The 27,874-nt window shown below is 44.7% G+C and overlaps 1 protein-coding gene and 1 long non-coding RNA gene across 6 annotated transcripts in view; one reads left to right on the top strand and one right to left on the bottom strand.

Moving 5' to 3' along the window:
- The window catches only part of LOC129381101 (uncharacterized), a 34,968-nt gene extending 22,036 nt beyond the window's left edge, over positions 1-12,932 (top strand). For all 5 annotated transcript variants that reach the window (XR_011890016.1, XR_008609332.2, XR_008609330.2 and 2 more), the window contains 2 exons: positions 10,648-10,875; positions 12,770-12,932. This is a non-coding gene — a long non-coding RNA (uncharacterized lncRNA). The remainder of the gene's footprint in view (positions 1-10,647; positions 10,876-12,769) is intronic.
- LOC126548453 (uncharacterized) lies at positions 240-19,082 on the bottom strand. The gene is made up of 3 exons (XM_050196641.3): positions 17,722-19,082; positions 12,939-13,059; positions 240-2,623 (listed from the first exon to the last, which is right to left on the bottom strand). Exons 1-3 carry the CDS (start codon positions 18,826-18,828, stop codon positions 2,436-2,438), a joined length of 1,416 nt encoding a protein of 471 aa, XP_050052598.1. The 5' UTR covers positions 18,829-19,082; the 3' UTR covers positions 240-2,435.
- Between the last annotated feature and the right edge of the window lie 8,792 nt (positions 19,083-27,874).

Below are 27,874 nucleotides of genomic sequence, written 5' to 3' on the forward strand. Positions count from 1 at the left end.
CCATTAACTGTGGTTGCGAATGTGTTAAATGCATCTTCTACATGCTAGACTGCCAGCTACAATGCAAATTTGAACCTATTGATTGTAAGAATCAGTGGAGGGCTACACAGTGAAGCGCTATAATGTCAACCACAATTATCTCGTGCAGGTTGGATAAACTACTACTGCAAAGAGCTTCTAATAATTAGCAGCTTGACAAGAAGCAAACAAGTGACTATGAAATCAAAGTAACACTGCAGTGACATCAAAATGCCATTTATTCATCCTGAAAACATTTGTGCCAAAAGTTTGCCATAAAAAGGTAGCAGTTGTATTGCAGAACAATATCTCCACAGCAACAAACATTCACAATTGCCCCTCTGCAGAAAGAGTTAGTACGAAGTGGGTATTTAAAATACTTAAAGCAATCTTTGGCAGTCGATGTAGCATGGAACCATGGATAACTGAAGGCCACACACCACAACATGGCTGTGCACATTCCTTATACTCAATATTACTGCACTCTGAATATTAGCCTGGTTTACCCAGTCAAAATATCTAGTATGTATACCAAAGCTATCGAGGCTAGAAACAAGTGCTGATATCTTAGCAGTCAAACTGTCTCCTGTGATGTATAAACTGCTGAACAAAAATGCAAGCAAATGATTTATAGGTAATGCCAAAAAGCACTAGATGCACTTTTCTTACCTGCTACTTTTCAAGGAATGTGCCTGGAGGATTGTCACCAGCAAACTAGATTAAAAGAAAAGTGAACCAGCACGCTGCAGCCACTAGGTTACTGAAATGTATTTGCATAACAAAATGCTGTCATTTCATATGTAAACTTGGCGACAGCAATCAAAAACATTTTTCTGGTCTGTCCTGGTGTAACATGAGCAAAAGACCTGCACAGTGAGAACATCAGATGGCAATGTATCACAAAATGCTGCATGCCTTAAGCACAAGAAAGTGACAGACCTAGTTTGAGATTAGTAGTTGCAGCAGATGCTTTCTATAACATCTGGTAAAATGCCTGCCATAATTTTTTTTAAATGCACAGAGCTCTTATCCACGAACAATTAGCAAAAGATGAGATTCATCAGTTAAAATTCAATACCCATAACAACATTTTCTACATTACCTCAAACCCATACACAATGTTACCAATCATTCTGTTTTGACCACAACCTAAAGTTTTAATAGCAATCTTCAATGCAAGCAGCTCACCATTTTTGATCACTTGCTATGCTTCACCAATGCAGGCATGTCCATCAATTGAACATCGAAGGATTGCTTATGGCTGGAAAAATTTACTATGAAGTGCAGCATATGCTACTCAGTGACATTATACCTTATTAAGTTACAGTAACTCTGTAGTTAACTTGTTTCAGGCATTATTGCATAATAGTATCCCCTTCGCATCCTCATAGCAGTGTGAAGTGGGCACAAAGCAGCCTTAGGAATCAGTGACATGGAATGAAATGAAGTTAAACTTTTAGCATTAGCTTCACAGCTTTTGCTGACAAAACTGTTTCTAAATAAATAGCCAGTACTGTCAACATGGGAAATAGCAGACAAGACCTGAGCACAAGCGTACATGGTACTCATGCCCTTTACACCACAGCAGACAAACACCTAAGAGTTGACGGCACATGCTGTACACATTATCCGCCAGACGCTTTCTCACAATTAGTGTTTTTCAGATCTATTGTAACATTATCAAAGACCCAGTTGTGTAAAAACCAACACCCACCAAGTTTTCCTCTTCTGCACAGAATCAAACATCTCACTTGAACACAGGAACTTTACTGTGCTAAGTTTTGGCAGCATTGGAACATTGCACATTATAACAGTAACATTGAGCTACTTATCATTTAAAAAAAAAACGATGCTAGCTGAACCCTATAATCAGTTAAATCAAACTGACCATAAAATTAAACTGGCTTTACAGGACAGGAAACATGCACATGGACTTTGCAGTGTGTCACTCCCACAAAAAATTTACATTTGCACTGTAATACCACCATATTACAAGCAACAATTTGCAACAGCCATTGATCACTGGAGTTCGACAAGTTCATAAACACTGTGTAAACTTTCCTTGACTACAAAAATGTCTACAAAAGTAAAAATGGTGAAATGCAAGAAGTTTACTAAAGAAAAGAAAGTATATGGAAGGCAGAAGATAGCAAACCACAGCTGGTGGTCTATTAAGATTCTTGAGTATAGCCAATGGGAAGATGCCCTGCAAACGGTAAGCAGTCAAGTAAATAAAAAAAAGAGCGATAAAGTAAACACTGATCATTGCAGCAAGGTGGCTGCACAGATACTACGTCACACACTGCGAGATTCTTAACAGATCGAGAGGCCCCTGCTGTTAGTGAGTCAGCAGAGGCAACCCGCAAGTCACGAAGGACGCGCAAACAGAAGCCGCACTGACTAGGGGGGCCAAAGCCTTAAAAGAGCAAGTCCGAACTGGTGGTAGACAAAGACCAGGCTGTGGCAGGGGCAGCTGGAGTCTCCTCAGGCTCTGGGGCTGCAGGGGGCTCAGGAGCAGGCAGGGGCCGGCTCGGTCGGCACAGGCCCAGCTGGAAGCCCTCACCACTGCTCAATGCACTTGGCGTGTAGCTTCCCAGGGAGCCTCCTGCAAGGGCACGCATAGCCACTGAGCAAAGCATCATCAGCATTGCCTTTAGCACTTCAATGTTAACCAGATGCAGCTAGACTGCTTTGTAACAATGCAGACAAACATTGTTCATGAATGAAGTGACATACAGGAGAAGGTGTAAAGTTCCTTATTTCAGCATTCTGTACCTGGTCTTCACATGGTGAACTGTTTTGCCGTTTTCTTAGACACACATATACAATATTTATTTGCTTAAGAATGAGCAGCAGCACTCAGTGTCCTATTTCAGCGGGGCAGCTCACACACTTGCACATCTGTTAAAGCACTTCAAATGAATTTATAGTATAATTCCATTTGGCCCTATGAGTAGCTAATAGCCACTTGCCACTAACGACAAATTAGCATATGCATGTCTGGCTGTCACAATAATCCTTGCAGTAGTCTAGTAAGCACTTCACTGACTTGCTATCTCGGTTGGTTTCTGGTGTCCCACGGTTGCACTTGGGATATGAGCAGCGTTTAGTTTCTAGTCTCCAATTTCTGAAAATATTCATTTTTATCTGGACACTTAAATTTAATCTTTTCTTGGTGGATAATTACACAACAGCTAACCTGTTTTCTTCTATATTTATTAGTCAATCACTGCATTAACAATGCAGAGGGAAAGCACAACTGGAGTGGGGTTGTCGCACTTATACCATGGCACTTGCTTGTTACAAAACTAAATACGCCAAAAACCTTGCCAACTAGCAACAAGTTAACTACAGTGAGAAGTATATATGCTCAACATTGACATAAGACACGCAAAAACACAATAATTGGCAAGTACTATTCAGTCTTGCGCTACTCTTGACTGAGATGAAGAAATCTTAACTTCCTTGCATTTTCATCTTGATCAGCACAAACCACAAGTGTACATATCTTCAAAGCTAAACCTACAATGCTTCTGCACAATGTTTATACTTTATCTATGGAATTCCCATGCACATTTGTCTTTACATTCGTTTCCCCACATGCCATGCTCCCCCTCAAGTATACCTTTTTCAATTAAACCAAATTTCAGTAAACAACTTTCCCACACTTTCTTACGATAACAGCTATTAAGGGCGCATCATTCTGGTATTAAGTAGCTTATATGGCCAGTATCGCACAAATCCTGAACGAAAATTTGGAAGACACTTAAGCTGCACCTTTCAGAGTAGAACTGGCAGCATTAAAGAGCCCCCCCGACTGCGTCTCATGCTTCCCGGCAACTGCAGCTTATGCAGCCGTAATCTTTACCAGGAAACACTTGCGGCGAATGCTATGCACGAAAGTGAGCTTTCCGTTTTGTTTGTTTTATTTCCTCCTGGTGCCGCTGCACCACAATTGGTAGACACGTTTCGCTCACACTCAACGCTGCGAATGGCACACTCACTGCACAACGGGGCCGGGCCCTTAAAGCTATCTCTTTAATACGCTAGAGTGCTCTACCTCAGAACCATGCCTGGTAACTCTAAGGCACCAAAGAAATGCATTACCTTGTGACCTTCACAAAGCATGGCTATGTGACCCCACAGTGCTACATCCCGCAAATCAGGGGGCACTGCTACAGTTAAGTGGGGGGTGTAATAGGACGTGCTATCTAAGCATTTACCTATGAGGACAACATCAAAGATATGGACTGCAGAGGAAGAAGCACAGCAAGACAGTGCATTCTGGTCAGCTATTACTGTTTTGTAGGGCACTAAGCAGGGGTAACTAAGGGGGTAACTCTAAGGGGGTAACTCTAAGGGGGTAACTCTAAGGGGGTAACTTCAAGGGGGTAACTTCAAGGGGGTAACTCTAAGGGGGTAACTCTAAGGGGTAACTCTAAGGGGGTAACTCTAAGGGGTAACTCTAAGGGGGTAACTCTAAGGGGGTAACTCTAAGGGGGTAACTCTAAGGGGGTAACTCTAAGGGGGTAACTCTAAGGGGGTAACTCTAAGGGGGTAACTCTAAGGGGGTAACTCTAAGGGGGTAACTCTAAGGGGGTAACTCTAAGGGGGTAACTCTAAGGGGGTAACTCTAAGGGGGTAACTCTAAGGGGGTAACTCTAAGGCTTATGGGGCTTCACTTGACTTATCTGATCTGGTATCACAATGAGGGTGATGACTTCTTGCCTGCAATTGTGACCGGGAATGAATCATGGCGCCACTACTACGAGCCTGAAACACGACGGCAAAGCTTAGTGGAAACACTCAAGTTCATCAATCCCAAAGAAAGCAAAGGCCGTCATTTCCACCGAAAAGGTGTCTAATTTTTTTATTTTTTTATTTCAATTGTCAGGGCCCATTCCTGATGGAATTTGTTAAACCTGGAGAGACCATTAATCGTTTTTGATATTGTGAAACGCTGGATCGGCTGGGTGTTACAATAAAAAATAAACGACATGGAAAATTGACAAATCGGGTCATCTTGCTCCATGACAATGCCCGTGCCCACATCGCCGATGTGGTCAATACAAAACTGGCAAAGTTCAAGCGGGAAACGCTGCAACATCTGCCATACAGCCCAGACCTGTCGTCCTGCGACTTCATTTTGGGGCAATTGAAAAAACGGCTCAAGGGAACCAGATTCGTGTCAGACAATGATGTGAAAGAGTCAGTTACACACTTTTGGAAGCAATAACCCAAGGAATTTGATGAGATGAAATCACATGGCTCTTTAGTCAGTGGGACAAATGTCTAAATGCTCAAGGAGACTACTTTATTTAAAAGTACCCCGTTTGTCATATATTCGCATTGGCTCACTTTCATTTGACTTGCCTTTGTATATTTTGCTGAACTCCTGCTTTTTATATGCTCTCTCTGTTACGACTATAATTTTGGTGCAATTGATCACAATACACGACCGGTGACAGCGGCTCCTGAACAATACACTGGAACAAAGGACAGCGTCATTCAGATTTTTCGCTGGCCGTTGTGTATGAACAAAAATGTAAACAAGGTTCTTGACTGACAAAGTTTCATTAAAATATTTGTTACCAACATGTTCATATCACGGCCTTTACATTTTTCATATCAGTGGCATGCACTACTTTGCTACTTTCGCACAGATATAGTTCTAAAGTTCGTGTGATATTTACTTATTAAATAGATAAAAAACATGGAAGCATTGATATCAGTTATTTCGGACAAGTTTTGGGACATACGAGTGAATTCTTTTATTTAGAAAATGCACATTTCACTTGTCTTGACAGTGCGTAGCGTTCAAGAATTCGTTTGCAGCATCTTTCGTGCTGGCAATGCAGTTATAATTCATGCATTTGATCCCTTGAAAAATTTTATAAGGAGGAGGCCAAGCTGCAATGTGAACCCCTCCTCCCCCTGAACGAAATTTCTGGCTACGCCACTGGCGGCATGCACCGCTTTGCTGGTTTCGAACTGATATACGTAGTTCCAAAGTTCGTGTAATATTTTCTTTACTTATTAAATAGACATATCCTACAACTAGCATATCCTACGTCAGGTGTAAGTCTTTTAGGTGTAGCACTAAGATGGAATGTGAAGTTTTTTTTTTTTTTTTGCGCGATGAACAGCTATTGATCTAGCAACAGTGATATGAACCTCAATGCTTCGGTCTGCAATAATCACACTTTTCTTTACGATGATTAGTCTAGGCTTCAATTCCGAAGAGCACGAAAAGCTCAGAGACATTACTGAAAAAAAAAATTGCAGCCACCCTGTTAGTTATGGGGTTTAACATCAAAGCAAAGCTCGCATGCTATAGACACCCTGGGGGGGCTCCAGATTAATTTCCACCGCTTGGAGTTCTTTAATGTACACCCACAGCATGACACAATTTTCGCATTTGGCCCCCATCGGAATGTGGCTGCAGTGGCATGGAATCGTGCCCAATGGCACGCCAGTCACTGGACCACTGTGGCAGGTGGGTCCCACGATATTGATGGCCCATTGGTAAAAACAGCTGGTGATCACATGGTATTGTCAGTACATTGTTTTATTCCACTTTAATTTGTCTTAATTATGCATACATTCTTAAAATGAACATTTTCCCCTATTCATCCCTTAGCTTCATTGTCTGTTGACATTTATGGTTACTAAATATTGAGCCTCACAGTTCCTCTTGTGCTATTTTTCCACAGACCATATTCTTTCTGTTAGTGTACATGGCCTTTTCTTTATCACATTGGAGAAAGCATTCATTTAGCCTGCAATGACGCAGGCAGGAAGATGGAACAACATGTTGAATGGATGACTTAGCTGCAAGAACAGTATGCACAAGATTCCACTAGATAGCTTACATTTCTCAAGTGACCACTGGTTGCTGTAAGCACTGACTTTCAGTGGCTTAAGCACAAAAGGCAACTATGCAGATACACAGACTCAAGTGGTGAGCTAGATCCAATTTGAGTGCAGCCATCCTGGTGGATCCATAACCAAAATACACATAATACAGTTGTGAGGGCACAAGATAATTAGTTCCTTCAGCTTTGACCTTAAGGTTTGTATCTTTTGCATAGACTGACAATTTGTCCTTCAAATTTAGGCAAGTAGGCTTCCCAGAATTTTTTTCCAAACTCGACAGGACACTTACTTTGTGCGAAAACACATTTTTGTTCACCCAGTCAGCCATTCTATTGGTCGCTGCCTATTGTCGCTCACAAGAGTTGATGTTGCATGAGGAGTACCTGAGCTGAATATCAATTACGTGAGAGCAAGTGAGGCATTGTATAATGCAACCACTTTCGTTTTGCAGTTAATACAGTGGCACTCGTAACCCTGCCCTGTTGTGCACAGTTTTTCTGCAAGTGTAAAGGTAGTCCTGAATTTCACTCTAATATAATGATTCCCAAGAAAAGATCCTATCGTTAAAGTCCCTGAAATGGTTCGAACAAATTTTGTAGATGCGTAGGGCACAGCTACAGTAAAACATTCGCACCCCAATTTAAGTGAAGCGTCTCATATTAAGAGAGCTACAAACTACAAGTTACACCCTCCCTGGCCATGCTTTGCCTCCTGAACTCGTTCGCCGAGTGACCGGGGCTAAGCTCCGCCTTCACCGACTGTCATGATGAGACGTCGTGTCCACTTCGATCGTCTTAGAGCCAGTGCGCAAAGCCTATCCAACCTCTCCACTAGCGTCATAGCCACCAATCCCCAGCAAGAGCTATCCAAGCAGCATATGTTGCGAGCATTCAGTCGCAGCGCTGAGCATTTCCGGCATTCTGGTAACCACAGGTAAGCTGGACACTTTCATGGATGGGCAGAGGTGCAAACTAAAGTCCCTGCATACTATTACTGCTGTGATGAAGGGGCTATAGCGTAAACAGGAGCAGCCCGAGTGGCCTGCATGGTGCAGCCACCCGTTGACGCAGAGCTTAACTCTTTCCCTACCATGGGAAAAACAGGTGTTTTCTGTAGGTTATGCCAGGTTTTCTTTTCTGAAGGAACTAATGCACTCAATATTTTATGGAATACTTAAACAAAAGGCAGAGTGAACACACTTCACCCATAAAATTTTTATTAGTGTGATGTAGGTCATAAAAGATATAAATTGTCAAAATCAAGATTGTGGGATATAATTGAACAAAGTTTGTAAAGACACGCTTGTATCTACTAAGAAAAAAATTTAACAAAAATTATGAGATAGAATCTACTGCTGTCTAATTGGCACTATCTCCAAAAACAACAGAATTTTTCATTGAACAGGCATTCCAGGTTGCAGCCGTCAATGTTTCGGGCTGGCTTCTATCATCGTCAGTCTCAGAGTCATAAAGTCCGACGAAAAGGTAGCATCCTCAGACCGATGCTGCTGGACCCCTGGATACAATCAGCCCCAAACGCAGCGGAATTGCGAGATCTGTGATCTTTTGAAACGTGCACACTGCTGTTTAGGAAACGAAAGAATAGCTCTCCTTCACGTCCCATAGCGCAGTGTGTCCATGAGTGGCACGAAAAGTCTTGAAACCGGCGTTTCAAACCATAGCTAGTGGGGCTAACAATGCTGAATGGGCGTGGTATGGAAAGAGTTACCCAGCCAAACGCAGAGCTAATACTGCTGTAACCAAGTCTAAAACATTTTGAACATTTAAAACGACAATGTTCACAATTATGCTCCTGCTGAAATTTTACACCAGCAGCAAATTATAATACACTTGCTTACTGCTATATTAGCTCTGCATTTGTCTGGTTGGGCTCTGTGCCACCAGGTGGCTGCACCGTGATGGCCATTCACCTTTGTACCTCCAATCGTCCGGTAAAATGCACAGTTTGCCTGCGCTTGAGTTTACCCGAATACCAGACACGCCAAAACTCTCTATTGTGGTGGTAATCCTCCGGCGTGAAGTGACGGCCACAAACACATAGGTGCGGGCACCAATCAGATACAGACAGTCTGATGTGCTGCAGCCACTCCTCTCACACGTTGCCTTGCAGAGGGACATGTCGCAGCTTGACATGTCACCAATCACTAGATTTGCAGCCCACGATGTAACAAGGGCGGTCCATGGTGCGCGGAAAAAGAAAGCTCGAGAACAACACTGACCACACAGCTCGCGTCAACACAGATAACTTTGCAACACAAGCAGACGACACTTGCTGTGTACCAGAAGTGCTTAAATGTAGTGATAAATTGCTGTTGTGTATTCTCCGTTACTTTCTTTCTAGAAACAAATTAACCAACATTCCAACTATTACAAACATTTGTTCACCATAAAGTTGGAAAAAGTATCGATGACGCAGCAACCTGGGTAGCTGATCGGATAGCTCACCCAATTGACATCAATTCGGCTAAACTATGTCAATTGTAAGGGGGCAGCTGTAAACTCAGGAAAGCAGCGCTGCTGCGATCAGTAGCGATGCACACTTTTAAAACCTTATAATAAATTTCGTGCTTTATGCAGAGTGCTTAAATACATCACTTAATGATCTGAAGCACCCACCCTAACGACTCCATGTGTTTGCACAAAATCGTCAAAATCTCTTCAGGATCCCTTTAATTTCACAATTTGCTGCCTGTCAAAGTGCAGTGCATTCATGTTGTATTATGTGCCTTTGTTCAGTAAAAGAAACACACATAGTGTGGCTTCTGAATAAATTATTCGTGGATTTTGGATTTGCGATGAACAAAATGGTTGACTGTAGAATGGCCAGGCACGAGCGATTTTATGAAATATTTACCTTCTAAAAAGTTCACAATAACATCAAATCACTACACATTCAAACATTCTTCGCATACAACTTTAAGGCACCTGGTTGGTACCGTAATGGCTCAGAGGCACCTTTCCTTGCTTTAAAATTGGCAACACATTTTATTCCGCTCATCTGGACAAAAACTACCAAACCTCTCACTAGCAGGTGCCAGAGGTATCCATATAGGGGTGTACAATGTTCAGCATTTCATAACTAACAATCTTGTCACGAAGGCTTGCGTTCTCCAGTGGCCTACCTACAGAGTCTGCATTTAATAGCACTTCCAGCACAAATTTGTCTTCCGTCTGATCAGTCTTCCAACTGGGCTATACATGTGTGAATGATTTTCAAACAATTCCCAAAGGCAGATGAGAAGATGCACCAATTTGAAACTTTAAAAGAACACAGTATACCTTGTTTTGGAACTGAATAACCTTGTGAATGACAATATCCTGAAGCCTTTAGCGGCAAACCTGTAAATAATCTTGCAAGCACAAGCAGGAACACTTGGTTGAACCACCCTTCACTGTCACCTGAAGCTGTTTGTAAATATACCTACAAAGAATCTTCACAGACAGAAGACTACAGGCACCAAAGTGTAACTTGCCAGATATTGAATGGGCCCATAATTAAGTAAAGTTATAGGAAGCTATGCATTATATTTCAAAATTACAATGAGCCTTAGGGTTTGCTTTTCGCTGACACTGTTCTTGATGTATGTCTACTAAAACCCACATAGATCTGAAGTTTTTAATTCCAGAGGCTTAAAGCCATACTATTTCTCAGAAATAGCAATACTGTTTTCTCAGCAGTGTGATTATTCTTGATATCATAGCTCTGTCTATAGGGATTTCCTCTACTTTCCAGGGCTGTGACTGTGGTAGTTTCGAAAAGTCGGCTGGAGAGTCTTGCAAGTCGTGCAAGCAGTGCAACTACAGACCTCTAAAAATAGAAGATTGGTGCACATCTCCTGTCACCTTGGGTGAAGGCACCTAGTGTGCTGAAACTGGATCCTGCAGTTAGACCTGAGTGCCAAGAGGTGCCAATGGTGATGCAAGCCATGTCTGCACCAATTGGCCAATTGTGCCTTCCCGAGTAAGGCCAGTCATTTTCTCACCTCCAAATATGAAATGTTTTCATTTGTCTTTAGTGTGACCCCCTTTTTCTATTTTAAGCACAACCATGCATATACAGCATGCCAACCTTCACAAAATTCCTTAGTTCATTTCAGCATTCACCAACTTAGCCCTTTCACCCCCCAAATCCCAGAAAAACCTAGCAAATTTCCCTAATTTTTTTGTCATTCTGATTCTCGAAATATATTGATTGGTTTCAGGTTAGAATTAAAATAAATAAAAGCTGCTCTTAAAGGTAGTGTTCCATCAATGCTGATTGCAACTAGTCTTTGGCAGTGGAAGCAGCACATCAGGCTGAACAAGTGCGACTCATCATTGGGGGTTAAAAGATTAATGGTCTGTTAGGTCCCACTTGACATACTTTAGCTTCTCTGAGCTTTGCTGCGATCCATTTCTCTACCTTTGGCATCAGGAGCAATGACAAGGGTTGAGGTAAGCAGCTTCTGTGTTTGTCTTGCTCCCAATTACAATGACTTGGTGCTTAGCAACCCTTGCTCCCTTAAAGGGACACTAAGAGGAGCACTAAATCAGTTTAGACTAGTTAAGTATACTTCCAGAACTATATTTTTATTCATTCAGAAGAAAAAGGTTGATCATTATAGAGACCATAAAGGTCAACCTTCCCCTTTTGTTTGAATTCCACACCAAAACCTCAACCTTAGTACATGAGTGGGACATCACAGATTTAAATTACATTAAATTATATGGGGTTTTACGTACCAAATGTGTGATCTGTTTAGGAGGCAAATTGTAGCGGGGGACTCCAGAAATATGGACCATCTAGGTTCTTTAACGTGTACCTACATCGAAGTACACTGGTGTTTTCTCATTTCTCCTCCATTGAAATGCAGCTGTCGTGGCTGGGATTCGATCCCGCGACCTTGTGCTTAGCAGCCAAATACCATAGCCACTAAGCAACCATGGCGGGTGATGTCACAGATTTCAAAATTTTTTTCTCCTGATCTGATCCCCGCTTCCCCCCTTAAGCCACCTTGGCACAGAAGTTCTCAAAGCTTGTCAGATTGAGTCATTTCGTTCGAATGCAATGCAGCCCTTTATTGATACAATTAAGAGTTGAGGATGTACTGTCAAAATCCATGATTTCACTGCATCAAGCTGGTGTGGGAACTTCTGGATAGTGGCACCACCCATCTTGATTATGTGCCTTCTCTGGCTTATCAAGCCTCACCTCATAGCAAGATTGTCCGTTTTGCCTATTGTAAAAGTGCAATTTACTATACAGCGTTGCTTAATTTTCTTTAATGTCCCTTAAGGCTTCCTTAATTTCCTCATCTGCCTTTGAAGAGCCCTGTACTAGGTATACCTACCTCTGGATAATTTAGCAGCCAGTGAAGCGCAAGATACAATCCAGTGTTTTGAATTCGCAATACACTGTGGTAAAGAATTTGATTCTGAACGACAGTGTGCTCACGGTGGCGGCTCTGAGCCTCTGTTCAGGCAGCATGTTTAGCAGCAGCAGCAGACAAAGTATTTCCACCGATAGTGTCGCTCATTATACAGGAAGAAAGCATGAACACAGGAAGGTCTGGCTCGCGTGGACCGCATTCTTTTTAGCAGCGGTGGTGCCACAGGCGAAGTAGTGCATGCGCAGTGGGTCCGAAGACCACGCAAGCACTGTTTCCATGCTGACCACATGCCTGGTCACCGCTGGCACTCCGCGTTCCTCCTCATCCTTTCACCATAACTTCCTCCACTTTCTGCCTCATGGTTCCGCTTCACCCTCCTCTCCTCTTTTCTCCTCGCGCCTCTTCACTCTCACCATTTTTCTCCTCCCCTGCTACGCACCGTGTTTGCTCTCATCTTTCGCTGTGCTTGTTTGCTCGGTTACGCAGACACTCGCCGCAGGAATGGCCGCCTAAGAGCTGCGCTCTAAAAAAATGCAGTGACCTCATTTGGAAGCCAGTCATTTCGTCACAAATGTACTCTTCAAGCATCAAAAATATCCAGGCTGCCCAGACTAAGCAGAGGCTAAAATTAAGTGCCAGCAACTGAACCACTCACCACAATTCCTGCCATTGACAGCGGGTGCATCCACGTCATGACCATTCCCTCGGGGACTGTGGCATTCTTCAGAAGCATATTCAATGGTCACCAAGGCACTATCATTGAACTGTATCTTCAGCTGCAATAAATAGATTAGATGAACACTTCAACAAATGCAGTGTAATAATCATGCTGTATATGAAAGGCCACGAAAGTTATTTTGAAGCTCCACTAGAGCTTCAGAAAATACATTCGAATAGTATGCATTCCGATACTCTAGTACAAGTGAGCATGCGCCCATATGGCAAACAAAGAGAAGTACTTTTAATGTGCCAGCTTCAGAGTTGCCACTAAGAATGGCAAAGGCCTTCAGAAGAGCACTCAAAGTGACAGGTAGGTCTTGCACTTCCTATGCATATTTAAGGCATGTACATGACCATTTTTCTCAGCAGCTATTGGACATATCACAATAATGTTTGTATAATTTCATTTTTTTTACTTGCCCTGAGCTAGAGCTTCCCAGGCGTCAGGCAAACTTCATATATTCAAAGTTTTTTCTAAAGCTCCTACATTTTATCAATTTTCACCCTAAATGTTTGACAAATCGAGAATTGCTTGGCTGATTACAAATGTTTTAGGAATAGTTCCTTTAGCTATGTGCATGCTTAAGACTAGAAAAATTACTTCGTGTTTGCAGTGCTTGAAAGAAATAAATCCCCCCCCAACCCCCTCAAATACATAATTTTTAAAGCGAAGCTTTCTTTGTGAACCCTCCATGCCAGAGGCTGCTTTTGCTGCCTTGCAGAATAGTTCACAAATGAAAAAAAACCAATTGAATTATGTGCCCGATAATGGGATCGAACCTCGGTCCCCCAGCACAGCAACCCAATGCTCTAGCCATTTGGCCACAATCACACATATACTTCTATCATGCTAATGCCTACTAACTCTGAGATTGCCGTGTGAGCCACATTGCATAGCGCAGGTGCACGAGAGCACATGTGTGCGCACCAGTCTCCTTTATGCCAAAGATACAGGAATGAAATGGGCAAATTTAACTCCATGAAAGCTTTGCTTCACATACAGTGTCTCGGCTAACTTTAGCCAGAGTTTAAAGATATGCCGATGTACACTCTAAGACGACGCTATCAAATGCAGGTTGCTCACTTTTGTATGTAGTGTGTCACACTATTTTTGTATGATATATATAGGTTTTTATAGCACAAGGGACAGGTATGGCCAAAGAGAGCCAGGATGATGAAAAAGTGAAGTCTAATGAACAGTGAAGTGTTCTCTGAAAGATATGTGTAACGTGGCTGTATGTATGACAAACGATACGCTTCTGTAAATGACTCCAGCTTCTGCAGGAGTCATTTTCATACCAAGAGGCTGCTCATGTTTTGGGCCACCAAAGAGCATCTTCACTCTACATGGAAGGTGGAGCTGCAGTGTGGCCCTTACAAAATACTAGTTTTTGTACACGACACCTTTGAATGTGACATCTTGCAGGAATGGTATCAGCCCATTGGATTAAAATATGGCTCACGAGTAAGGAAAACAGAGATGCTAAGGAATGAAATATTTGTAAATTCCTTGAAAATGTTTTCTTCTCTATGGTTCCATTTGTTGGCATTCTATAAGTATGTGGAAGACTGTACCTTTCACTGCACCTCTGATGCTGCCTTCTTAAGTCTAAGAAGTACATAGGAGCGGAGTGTATAATCAATAGGAAGTGGAATCTAATGCTTTTTTTGTGCTTCTGCTGAATAAATAAATCTTCTCTATTTACAACACAAAGCAAAAGCATCCACACTGCCCTTATTCACTTCCCTTGAATTAATGTATATTAAAGCACGATCTTGTTCACCAAATACTGCTCAAATTGTTTTTCTTCCAGATTTCCAACAACGACACAACATTCTCTAAGTGTGCAGTCGATGAATACCTGCAAGGATAAAATTAAATTGTGGTGTTTAATGTGCCAAAACTGCATAGTTAAATATGAAGGACACTATGGTGGAGGGTTCCGAATTTTGATCACCTTGAGTTCTTAACGAGTTCACAAGCAATGCAGTGATGACCTACAACGAATTTTAAAAGAAAAGAACTATAAACATTAAATCTATAAGCACTGCCTCTCTTTTGGAGCAAAGGACAATGACTGAGAGGTCTACCATTGCAAAATAAAATGAAGTGCACAATGTGCTCCTTATAGCAGCTGATCAATGCTCTTCAATGAAAAAAACGCATGTAACCAAAAAAAGTTGCAGACTACCACATTTGTATACCATGTGTGCTAATTAGGTGTGTGTTAATTAGGAATAACTCAAAAGAGATCACTTTTTTTTTTTAAAGTTATTCCAGTACAAAACAATTATAGTAGTCTAAAATGCGAACATCTTTGTCCACAGGATTAGGGGGTTATAAAATCAGTCATGGCAAATTCTGCTAACTGAATGCAGTCACTAGAGCATTTTTAGCATCAAATTGCACATGAAAAGTTTATCGATCTTAACTTGGAGATTTTATTGTCTGCACTACTAAGTTTTGTCTGCACATTAAGGTGTTCCAGTGCTACTATGAATCAGATAACTATTTTTGGAAACAAATCAAACATATACAGTTGGACTGCATTGCTATTTGACAGCTGCACTATGTTGCCAGCAATGCATTTTTTTTTTTTTCGAAAAGAAAACAGACGCTCCAAAGGTCATTACTTCAGGTTGTGAACGGTTAAGCACACATTTTATGACTGCTGTATTTCAATATAATACAAGTGTCACACAGCGCACTTGATCGCGATCAGGCCCGATCCAGATCGAATTTCTCCGTCATGATTGGCTATTCTGCACAAGTTGCATGAGGGAGCCAATCCTAGTCGAAAATTTCAATCCAGATCAGGCTTGATCGCAATCATAAGTGGTCGTGTGACACCAGTACGAGAGTCAAATTGCTGCTGGTTTATCATTATAATTAAGTACATTGGCTGCTACTTTTTTTGTACCACTTGTAAGTGGGTAGGAAAAAGTTAACGTAACTGTACTTGCAAATGTGGCTGGGGGACTTGAAGTTCAGACAGTTAATGCACACAGCAGCATCATTGAGACACGCATAAAAATGTAATTTAAGAAATTGAGGTCCATGCCGTGGATTTAGGCGAACACTACACAATCCAATATAGATCTTTCAAATAACCTATTCAGCAACTTCTGTTGACAATATATGGTCAAATGAGCAAGTGCTGAAACTATAGTTAGCAGCTGACAAAAGAACACGAACATACTCTCTTAAACAGTCAAGGCAGTGATGCTACGAAAGTAACTGCATGGCAAGACACACATGAGAATGATGCAACATATCTAACAACCAGTAAATACATTTGACATGTGCTGCCTGGAGACATGCACAGCACTGAGAGCAATGACAGCACAGCATTTTGTGTAAATCTATATTTGCTGACAACTTTCTGCGGCAATTAAGGAAAAGCTAGGGAGGCAAAGCGTGCACAAGTGAGAGCGCTCCTGAAAAGAGTCCCGTGTTTTCATCCACATTAGTTTAAGCTGGGGAAGGGAAAACGCACGTTATTAGCAACAGTTAAGACAGAAGACACCTCCAAGTGTAAAAGTTTACTTCTTTTGTGGCTTTTCCCTCCCGCATCTGGGCAAACGCAAGACCGTTGCACATGGAAGCTGCGTTGATTCAATGTCTGTTCCGAGCAACTAAAAGCACTGTCAACGCTGCCGAACTACTTGGCACCTTAACTAGTGCAGCAGCCATACGCCCATAGCTTTTCCTCCATTGCCACAGAAAGTTGTCTGCGAGGATAACGATCTGTATAAAAAGTTATTTCAGCTGTGTACCAAGACAGACACAGACACAGATGTGGCCAACAATGCCCATATCATGTTCCAGGGTCTGCCTTGTAGTTGTGTCCCTGCCAGTTTTATGAGAATATCTTGTTGCCTTGCAGATGAACTGGAGGCCGTGCAAATGACAAGTTGATGAAACATGCTAAGAGTATTGACACATTTGCCAACATAATGGTGAATGTTGGCATAGTGAAATACAAGAAGAGTATGGGCAGGAGTAAAAACACAGCTGCAAGCAAGACCGCATGCAAACAAGGAAATTTGGATCGAAATATTTGCAACAAATGCAGCTGAAAGTGCTTTTCATTTGCTGATGTATGTGTGGGGAATAACATGAGGCATCTTGCTGCAAGTGTTTTCCAACTAAATGGCGTGCATTTAACCAAAGTTCTTTCAGTTAAAAATCAGTCACTGGCTCATTTGCTCTTTCATGAAACGAACATACAGCTTAAAACACGGCCAGCACCTGTATTTCGTATATGGAATATCTACAAACGTTGGTGTGCCTGCACTCAACTACCAAAATAGTGCACCTACACAATTGTGGCAGCTAACAGAGTGAGGTCATTGAACTATACTAGTGCAAATGGCAAATTTTTGGCAGAATTATGTTTCAAACAATTTTTTTATGCTGCATACAATTGTAGTACACCATGCGAAGAATTTCGGCCATTTTGCAATTAGTGATGCTGAGCAAGTAAATTCCAAGCACGAAAGACTTAGGGATGTTGCATCTTCCAACTCTGTGAACGCTAGGTATGCACGGGCAGTGCCTTGCTTCAAGAGTGCACAGACAGAAGTTGTGGTCAGACACCGAGGGCTCTTCCGTCTGACACTAGTGGTGCAAGCACCGCGCGAGTCGTACCAAAAGCGCCAAGTGAGAAAGAGGGGTGTGCCCTGCTGTGGCCCGGAGGGGTCAGCGGCCTACCTACCTTCTTGTTCCTGGTGGTGAGCAGGGCGCCGCCGCCGACCACTACATTCTCGCCGACGAACACGATGCCAGACGGGAATGGAAGTGGCTCATCGGACGAGTCCAGCTCGTCAGAGTCCAGCGGACTGCCACAGGGTGCCCGGGTCACGGCCACGTGCGGCTTTACGTCCTTGCCCCGGAAGTCAAACACCACACTGGTGGCCGTCGGTGAAGCCTGCCGAAGCTGCGGCCACAGGGGCCCCGGCGCAGCGTCTCGACGTTCTGGACGACTAACGGTGACGGGGGCTTTCAGCGGCGGCTCATCTTCCTTTGCTGGGGGCGGCTCGTCCTGTTTTCGCAAAGGTTTGATGTTAGCTACGGGCCTGGCAGGCCGCGGCCTGGCCAAAGGCTGATTATTCTCCTTGTCAGCACGCAGGGGGGCGCGTGCACGCAACACTGGTGGCCGCCGGCGGAGCGGCCGCCGGTTGTCAACCGAGGCCTCAAAAATGCGTTTGCAGGTGCGGACAATATCCGCTCGGGGTAACTCACTGGTTGCAGTCGAACTCCGCTCGACGATGACAACGTCCTCATTGATGAGTGGATCTAACAGTGTTTCCATGCTACGGGCCCGCTGAAACGCAGGCTTGGGTGCCGACGCAGGCCGGACGCTGCATTTCGGTTCCAACAGGTTTTCCACGCTGGCGTACGCTCGCAGTGGCTGCTGCAGGCCACTGGGCTCGCGTAAGCTTAGGCTGAGGAACTTGCATCGCAGCCGGTCCACGAAGCCTGGGCCGTACTGCCACTCGTGGTCCTCCGAACTTTCCAGTTCGGCCTGGCCGCCTTTGTCTTCGCCCATGCTAGGGGGGCCACCTCCGCGGGGCGACTGCGGGCAAACCAGTCCGGCCGGAACGCGCGCCGCGTCGCCAAGGTGAACAGCCTTCTGTACGGTCCGGTCGCCACCAGAGCCGGCCGCCAGCGCCGCCCAGCTGGGGAATGCCTTGTGCATGGTGCGCTTCTTGCGGAGCAGCTCCCGCTTCCAGTCCGGCATGGCCGCTTCCTGGCGCCCGTACATTTCCGACTGCGCTTCCGTCCGGCCCCTTGCAAGGAGCAACAGCGGGCCCCCGCTCATGGCTTCCGCCCGGCGTGTTGCGGGTAGCGAGCTCCGCTGTCCACGCACCGAGAGTCTCCCGTCGCACGCGCGTGTTGACTGTTGTCAGCCGGCCCAGAAAGAAAGCAGCTGAAGCCACCTGTCGGAATGAGTGCGCGACCTACCGCGGCTCGCGCGCGCTGCGTGGCGCTACGCGCTACTACTACTCTACTACTACGTGCGCGGCGCAGTGGCAGCGAAAGAGGCGAAAGCGGCACCCGTCTCCGTTCGCTGGCCACATTACTGAATCGCCGGTGGCGGTCGCGTACGCCAACGCTTTTGGAGCTACTAACGAGAGTCGTGCTGCAAAACCAATATCCAGCGTAAGAGTGATCGTCACGAAATTATTTGTGAATAGCGTTTGGAGCCACTGAGTCTAATATGCAATACATGCCGTTACGGAACGAGCGGGTCTGGGTCATTTACAGACTTGTACATAACGAATTACATGGAATTGATTACTTGTAATGAATTACGTTTTTTGGTTATCTTGTAGTTTAACGATTACTTCGTGGAGTCGGTAACGCTCACTGTAATTCAATTACTTTTTTCAGTAACCAATTACACGTAACGTTGTATTTCTGGCGAAACAGAGGCTATGTATATAACAGGCGACGCAACTTTGAGTACTTAAATTTGGTAGGAACTACAGTGAACAAAATGATGAAATTTTGTACATGGGTTACCTCCTTCCCACAATCAACAGTAATTTGCTCCAGTCCGCTGTGCTCCACGAGACAGCTTTATGCCTCGATCACCTGAACATCGCAGGATATTGCGATTTGCACACCTCTCTCAAAATCCGACCTCTCAGTTTTAACAATAAATTTCTCTCTCTCTCCAGTGGAAGCGCTTCTATATAGGTGGCTTTCAGAAGCGCTAAGAGCTGCTGTTTATTTCTTCTTCGCTTAGTAACGTTTATAATTTCTCTGGTGTAGGCAGAATTATGGCCATTAAACGCACGTGTTTCTATCCGTTTGGTTATATACGTGATCATATACACCTATTTCTGTGATTGTACCACACGAGCAGTATTTTTAGGACTGAATAATGGGCAACTTCACTATTAAATAACATTGAAGATTTGCACATTCTCTTCAAGGAATGTGAATATTTTCTGGCATCCGTTACAATAAGTTGTTGGAGTTTAAGTCTAAATGGATAACCAGTGAAGGGTGCCGGGAGGTGGTCCACCAAATGTTCGCTGAGAGAGAGAGAAAAAATGATAAATGAAAGGTAGGGAGGTTAACCAAGACTGAGCCCGGTTGGCTACCCTACACTGGGGAAAGGGGAACGGGAAGATTAAAAGAAGAGAAAGTCCACTGTGGATATCAGTCGGTCACTCAGTCCGGATCACAGACGCTGACTCAATCCGGTATCTTTCAAATATCGCAGCAGCGCTTTTGTGGCCTTTTGTAGCTGCGATATGCGAGGCCATGGTCCCAAGATCTTGTTCAAGGTGAACGGCTTTCCATCTAGCTGATTGAGAGCTGTGCAGAGAAGTTCGCTGAGAAATTGAGACGGTGCTTCTATGGCTCGATAGCGGTGGCCTTTTGAAACGTTGATGTCAGGAAATTACTTAAACGGACGATGTTTCAGTTTTTCACTGGCCCTATTGGGAGTGTCTTCTAGCCCCAGCAGCAATGAAGCGCTACGCTTCAAGAGCACGCAGATCCTAGCATCGCGGCAATTTGAGTACCCACAGTTTTGTGAGCAATGTAATCGTACGTTATAACACAGCAGTTTTTCAGTGCCACTGCAGGAATCCTTTCACACACGAAAAAAAGACTGAAAGAAAAACGAGAGAAGATTAAAGAAGAAAATTTTGAACAGCAATTCTTAGTGAAGATAAGCAACATGTGAACGAGTTTAGGAGACACACTGTGTTACGATCGGCCTGCGGGGGTGGCGTCCTTCGGAGAAGCGACCTTCGAACCGTTCTCAGCCCTCTGCGACGAGCCGCTTTGGGGAGGCAACAATGCGCCTCATTCAGAGAACCGGCGACGCCAGCTAGGTTAACCGACCATGCATCTCCTTCGGAGAACTGGAGACCACAGCAAAGTTAATCAACCATGCGCCTCCTTCGGAGATTCGGCGACGCCAGCGAGGCTAGCCACGTTCGGCGGACCAAGTATTGTTACTTGATTCGCTGTCGCCTTCGCGGTCTACTTGGAGCAAGAGGACTCCTGGAAAAAGGGGTTTTGCTGTGCGTTTTCGCGGGCCCCGGAATTCGTCACAGTCTGCTGACAGTCGCGGCGGCTACCTGAGAAGTCATCTCTGGAATCAAGAGGCGCTCGCTGATGTCAAGCGTGTCAACCCATGTGTACGAGGACCCGCTCACCTCAGTGTGTTCAGTGAGACCATAGTGCGGAAGAGAGTGTATGAACCCTCCTCCTCAAAGGCGGGTCGACTACGCTTCCAACGACGACTTTGGACGGAGGCTGAACGGCAGTTTTCCCTCACCTAGGGATCTAGGGAGGACAGAGTGTTTTTAAGCTGCAGTTTGTCGGCTGCTATGTGTGATCGTGTGCTTTGTCTTTCGGGCTCCGTTTGGGAGTCATGCTAGACTGTTGAAATGTATCTCCTGTCGTAATGTAAATACTGTGATTAAATCCCGTACTCCTAGTTCTCGATGAGATCAAGTTCCTCTCTACAACCACGTCCCAAGCGTGGGTGAATTGGTCGACGGCATCGGCCAGCTACCACATATTTCATGCCCGACTACAACCCGTACAAGTGGTAGCCAGCGATGGGAAGTTCCTCCCATCAACAACGTCTAAACCTTACAACTGGTTGCCATCGGTGGGATTGTCCTCCAACTCTTACAACTGATAGAGCCAGGCCAGTTCGTTCTATTTACTGTATTTGTGCAACGTTGACAAAAGTTGTGAGTAAAAAAGTAACGTTACATAATCGATTATTTTTAGTGATTGCTGAGTAACTTAATAATTGGTAAGTGTAATCCGTTACATTTTCGAAAGAAGTAATAGTAATCAGTTACCTTTTCTCTAAGGAGTATAAGTCTGGTCATTTCATACTCGCGACGGAAACTAGTGTGACATTGTGACGGGGCTGCACCTCCCACAGACCAAAACAACCATCTGTGTAGGGAAACATCATAAGCTTTTGTCTATGAATGGCTTTGCGGAAACACGTCGCCTGCCAGTTTCCGATGGTTGGAAAATTAACTTCTCACACCAGAAAAAAAAAAAAAAAAAAATCTGACGCAGAAACTTTCTGGGAGTTGTATATGTATACGTATACGCATTGTACCACTTCCTCATCTCCACCCAGCCCGGTGTCGTTATTAATGTTATGAAACTTGACCCGACGAGTACAAACGACAGCGCTGCGGCGACACGGACTGCTGTGGACGGCGGCGCAAGGTGAATTTATGACGCAAGCAAACTACTGCAGGTGGCAGCGCCAAGTGCGCTGATGACGATCCCCTCATTATAAGCCGTACGTTATCGCTCTTTAGCGCCTTATCCATCCGCGTCGACCCATTATGAACCCTCATCAACCGTACTCCGGCGGTGACTGCGTATGGCATGGGCGCGCGAGCCGTATCTTGAAAGCGATCTGCGACGGGGACAGAGCACCGACTGCTGATAGCATCGTGTGCTCTGTGTTCTCGCCGCTTAGTTGGCGTTGAAAAGAGACGCGCGGGCCCTTATCTCGAAAGCGATCTGTGAGGGGGGCGGGGGCACAGTGAGGCAAGTGCTAATAGCTTCGCGAGCGCTGTGTTCTCGCCGCTTCGTTCGCGTTGAAGCAAGCTCGAGGCAGCAGGAAGGTAAATTCGCTAGCTGCTGCGGGCCATATCATGAAAGCGATCGTCATACGTGACGGACGGACGGTTTTCCTCGTTTGGTAATCACAGAAACGCTTAAGCATTTAATATTGTTACGCTTAAGCTACAGGAATAACGGAGGAAGAGGAGAACGAAGTTGTAGGCGTCCACGGAGGCGGCGTTGATGGACGTCTCACGGAAGTCACAGTGAGAAAAGCGCTCTCGAGCACGCGGAGTCTAGAGGGAAGCCGCCTCACGTCGGTCAAGCACTCCACGCACCACTTGCCGAATAACTGACCCAAGGTCGGATGGAGCTGGGACCACGTCAACAGTGGCGACGTTAGTTACGTTGGCCAGGCGGCCGAACTTCGGTGTGATAAGCCGAGCTTTCAAGGCTTCAAATGTACGGCAGTGCCGAATGACGTTACTTACGGAGCCCAGACTGTCTTTTTCGTTGAGGAACTGGTACACATCTTCGGCGATCCCTTTTAAAAGATGACCAACTTTGTCCTCTTCTGTCATCTGAGGGTCCAGGGCCTTGCACAACTTCAGCACTTCCGCGATGTACGTCGTGCAGGTTTCGCCGAGAACTTGGGCTCGCTGTATTAGGGTTTGCTTTGCACGCTTCTTTTGAGCTGCCGGATCTCCGAAGCACTTCCTGATTTCCTCTACGAACTTTTCCCACGTCGTCATGCTTTATTCGTGGTTTTCAAGCCACAGACGCGGTTCCCTTGAGGAAGAAGACCACGTTTTTAAACTGGGCTGTGGCATTCCAGCCATTGAACCGACTTGCGCGTTGATAAAAGCTGAGTCATCCGTCGACGCCTTCCCCGGCTTTTCCGGCGAAGGTTCGTGGTTCGATGTAGGGCTGCCATGGGTAGCTGGAAGAAGGTGGCGGGTTGTCGCCGTTGGAAGGCATTTGTGGTGACACCGGCAATTCGGTCACTTCGGCGAAGCTCCGCGGATTGCGCTTCTGCGGGCGGTTCGTCGTCGTTCTTCGGGGGCACCGTTGTTTTACCCAGCACCTCCACCAAAACTGTTACGGTGGGGTGCGTTTATTTGAAGATGAATTGATGAAATGGGGCCTCGCCGACACCGAGCCGTTGCAAAGACAAGCGCACTTCGTTCTCCTCTTCCTCCGTTCTGCGTGTAGCTTTAGCGTAACAATATGTTCGCGGACACTTCGCAACCTCCCTGCTAAAGCCTGCCGCATACTTTGGTTGTCACATGTGCACAACCGAGATAACTTTGTTGCTTCGCGTCCTTGCAGGGGCTCAGGCTTTACTGTGGTTGCGGCGCACGCGAGCTCTCCTTTTCAATCTTCCGACATGTTATCAGGCATGCGACGCAGCTGGCGAAGCGAGCTGAGGTTGTGCGTTTCTTTGCACTGCCTGTTGGCGAAACGAATGAGTACTGCAACCCAGTGGCGTAGCTAGGAAGTTGCACACCAAGCACGAGCCACACTCTCCCCCGAAATTTCCGTGTTAGTATGCAGCCTTCCCAGATCCCTCCCTGTCCCCGGTCAAGTAGGCGCTCCCCCCGAAATATATGTCTGGCTACGCCACTGCTGCAACCAAACCCGTTCTATTTAGGACCCGCCGTGGTTGCTCAGTGGCTATGGTGTTGGGCTGCTGAGCACGAGGTCGAGGGGTCGAATCCCGGTCACGGCGGCCGCATTTCGATGGGGACGAAAACGCCCGTGTACTTAGATTTAGGTGCACGTTAAAGAACCCCAGGTGGTCAAAATTTCCGGAGTCTTCCACTACGGCGTGCCTCATAATCAGAAAGTGGTTTTGGCACGTAAAACCCCGTAATTTAATTTTTATTTTTTTTTCCTGTTGAAGGAATCCCAACGGTTTGCGACTCACTCGGTTCCTTCTTTATGAGGGCATTTTTTAAAGATCCGGGCATACGAAGCTATAAGACCGAGTGCGTTCTACCCCGCTATGGACTCTCTTTGTCGCAAGATAACTCCAACAAAAAGTGACAGTGCTACAAGATATTTTGCAAGATCACCGACCTGAGCATGCAAACAACCCTAAACGTAACATTCAATTCTGGGGTTATGCGTGTCTAGACTACGATATGATTATGAGGCACGCCGTAGTGGAGGACTCCTGATTAATTGTGACCACCTGTGCTTCTTTAACGTGCACTCAGTGCACAGCACACAGGCGTGTTTGTGCTTCTCACCCATCGAAATGCGGCAGCCGTGGCCGGGATTCGATCTCCCAGCGCAACGTCGATGCCACTATGCCACCACGGCGGGTTATTTTAGGCACATTTCTGTTCTCGGAGTCGACGTCATGTTCCGTATATATATATATATATATATATATATATATATATATATATATATATATATATATATATATATATATATATATATATACACAGAAATTATCTACAGAACACGTAAATAATTTCCAAAACTGCTGTTGTTTTCCCTGTATTTAAGCCTGGTTCCAAAACAGATGTCTCGAACTATACAGGCCGATTTCACTCCGAAGTACCACATCCAAAATTTTTGAGCTTAATCTTCACACCATAGTGTAAAGAGCGCGTAAACTCCAAACGAACACTGATTTCTCTATGGTCGCTCAACAGTCACCAATCTTTCGAGATTCATGACACAGATATCTGCGCCAGTATTCCAGAGGGGGCAAGTGGATACCGTGTACTGCGACCTCAGCAAAGCTTTCGATGTGGTCAGCCCTCCAATGCTCCTCGTAAAGCTTACGCATTATGGTGTTGATGCTTCAGTTGTTGCTCTCCTTCGTAGGTATCTTCCGTATATATGCCATGTTAGCAACAGTGAATAGTCATCTGTTGTGTGCAAGGCCACTAGCGGTGTCCTTCGAGGTACCGTACTAGGACCACTCCTGTTTTTGGTATTTGTCAACGATGTTTATTCCGTTATCCAGAAGTCGTCATTTCTTCAATATGCAGATGACATCAATACCTTTAAATACATTCACACTATTAATGGCTGTCGAATTTTTCGGTCTCACCTGTTGTCGTTTACAGAATGGTACAAAAATAATGGTCTCAGCCTCAACGCTTCTGAAGACCGAAGTTATGACCTACACTCGCAAAACCGAAAGTATTTTGTTTTCTTGTTTCTGGATTATTTTCCGCTGAGTAGGGTTGTTGAGGTCAATGATCTTGGTGTACTCTTTAATGCCTCGTTAAGCTTTTCATCTCATATACTGAACGCATTGCTATGCGCGGTCTGCGCTCACGTGAATTCAAATCTCCCACTCATTCTCTTATGCTGTATCATCGTATAATATCTTCCCCAACTCGAATACGCATTGGTGGTGTGCAATGGAACTTCCGAATCCCCCAGTGATAGACCAGAAATAGTTCAGAAAAAGTAGGTAGCAACTTACCGCCATCGTTTTATTGCTGGCAAATGTCAAGCTTGTAGCCGCTTGCACTTTACCCTCACTACCGTCCCTTACCTGCGAACGTATTCGCGCGGACCTACTGTTTTTGCATACGCTCCTTCACGGAAACCTGAACTGCGCTGAGCTACTTGATTATGTCGCGCTTCGGATTCCGCGGGAAGTCACAAGGAAGCACCGATCATTCTTCGTTCCTGCTTGTCACAGCAAACACTCTGCTTTGTGTAGAATTCAAAATCTGTCTAATACGTATTTCGTATTTTGCTGATTTTGATGTTTTTCATAAGTAGCTTTCGTCGTGCTGTTCACATCTTCGTATTGTCGTGTACTAGTTTTTCTCGTATACGTACGTACTCTCTTTCGCCGAACCCGCCGTGGTTGCTCTGTGGCTATGGTGCTGGGCTGCTGAGCACGAAGTCGCGGGATCGAATCCCGGCCACGGCGGCCGCATTTCGATGGGGGCGAAAACACCCGTGTACTTAGATTTAGGTGCACGTTAAAGAACCTCAGGTGGTCGGAATTTCCGGAGTCCTCCACTACGGCGTGCCTCATAATCAGAAAGTGGTTTTGGCACGTAAAACCCCATAATTTTTTTTTCTCTTTCGCCGTGTGATTTCGTACAATTTCAGCTTGCCTGGCGATATGTGTTATGTTTCAGCAACGTTTTTTTTTTTCTTCTCCTACCTTTAATGTTCTTGTTGCATTGCATTTACATGTATTTTACTTAAATCGTTCCCCCTTTCATTATTCACTTTCCTTTACGGTAGTATATCTTTAGCTGGTACAGTCTTTTTTCTTTTTTTTTTGTCATCGTACTTGCTCACTAATTTTCTGTTCATTTAGGTTCACCTTTGTTGATAGATAAGAGCTTCTTTTAGCAACTTTCCATGTCCTTTGTTCTGTACCAATATTATGCCAAATGGCTTTTCTGCCCATCTTTTCCTTCTGCCTTTGTAGCCTTTTTTTAAGCTTCACATTGTCTTTTCGTTATATTACCTGTGCGCCAGTATTAAAACATCGTGGTTCTTCCTGGGCACATAATCTAAAGGCTGGACTGATTAATTTATTTTTATTGACTCCCCACGCATTGTTCCTGTTCTTTTTCATCTTTCTGTTGTGAAGACACCTTGGCTTTTCTTGATTGTAAACTGTTATTTTTCATAATTGTCGTTTTCTATATCATATGTCTTCCCCCCTTGTATTTGCATTGTTAATTATTCATTTTTTTTTACCCGTGCGCCAGGACTCAGACTTTAGGGTTGTTCCTGGGCACGCAAATAAATAATTAATTGATTGATTGATTATTTCGTTTGAAAACATATTGATACGAGACAGAAACCATCTTTAAACAACGCGCGCAGGTCCGTGCGCCCTCCAAAAGGACAACGGCGATGCGAGTGCGTGCGGCATTCGCCTCACGCACTCGCATCGTAGGTGACCGTTGTCGGGGAATACAAGAAGATTAAGAGGTGAAGTGCCACTCGAGAGAAAAGAAAAGAAGGCATTCTTGATCTCCTGTTTGAAACGCTGCAGTCATCTTTTTATTTACTTGCCGGGCACAAGTTGGTCCACAATAAATAGTTGTCTCTGAACTCCTTGAACTGTTCGTTACAATATAGACACGAAAGAGAGGAAAATTAAAGCGAGGAGCAGGCTGGCAACCGCAACCGGAAGGGGACAACGCGTGCCTACTGTTTAGAAACGAGGAGACAGAAACATAGCAATGGGAGATAGGAAGATGGGAAGAAGAAGAAAGAAAGAACAAGATGACAGAGAGAAATGGAGAGAAAGAGAGAGAGAGAGAGACTTAAGGATACGCCTTGCTGTTCGC

Source organism: Dermacentor andersoni, chromosome 1 (assembly GCF_023375885.2).
Source record: "Dermacentor andersoni chromosome 1, qqDerAnde1_hic_scaffold, whole genome shotgun sequence".
Classification (NCBI taxonomy): Eukaryota; Metazoa; Arthropoda; class Arachnida; order Ixodida; family Ixodidae; genus Dermacentor; species Dermacentor andersoni.

Excerpts from the sequence above, each read along its gene's own strand:
- LOC126548453 (XM_050196641.3), bottom strand. The coding sequence starts at position 18,828 with ATGAGCGGGGGCCCGCTGTTGCTCCTTGCAAGGGGCCGGACGGAAGCG. Across the intron at positions 13,060-17,721 it reads TCACCACCAGGAACAAGAAG|CTGAAGATACAGTTCAATGA; the intron begins GTAGGTAGGCCG and ends TATTTATTGCAG. Across the intron at positions 2,624-12,938 it reads TGTCAATGGCAGGAATTGTG|GAGGCTCCCTGGGAAGCTAC; the intron begins GTGAGTGGTTCA and ends GTGCCCTTGCAG.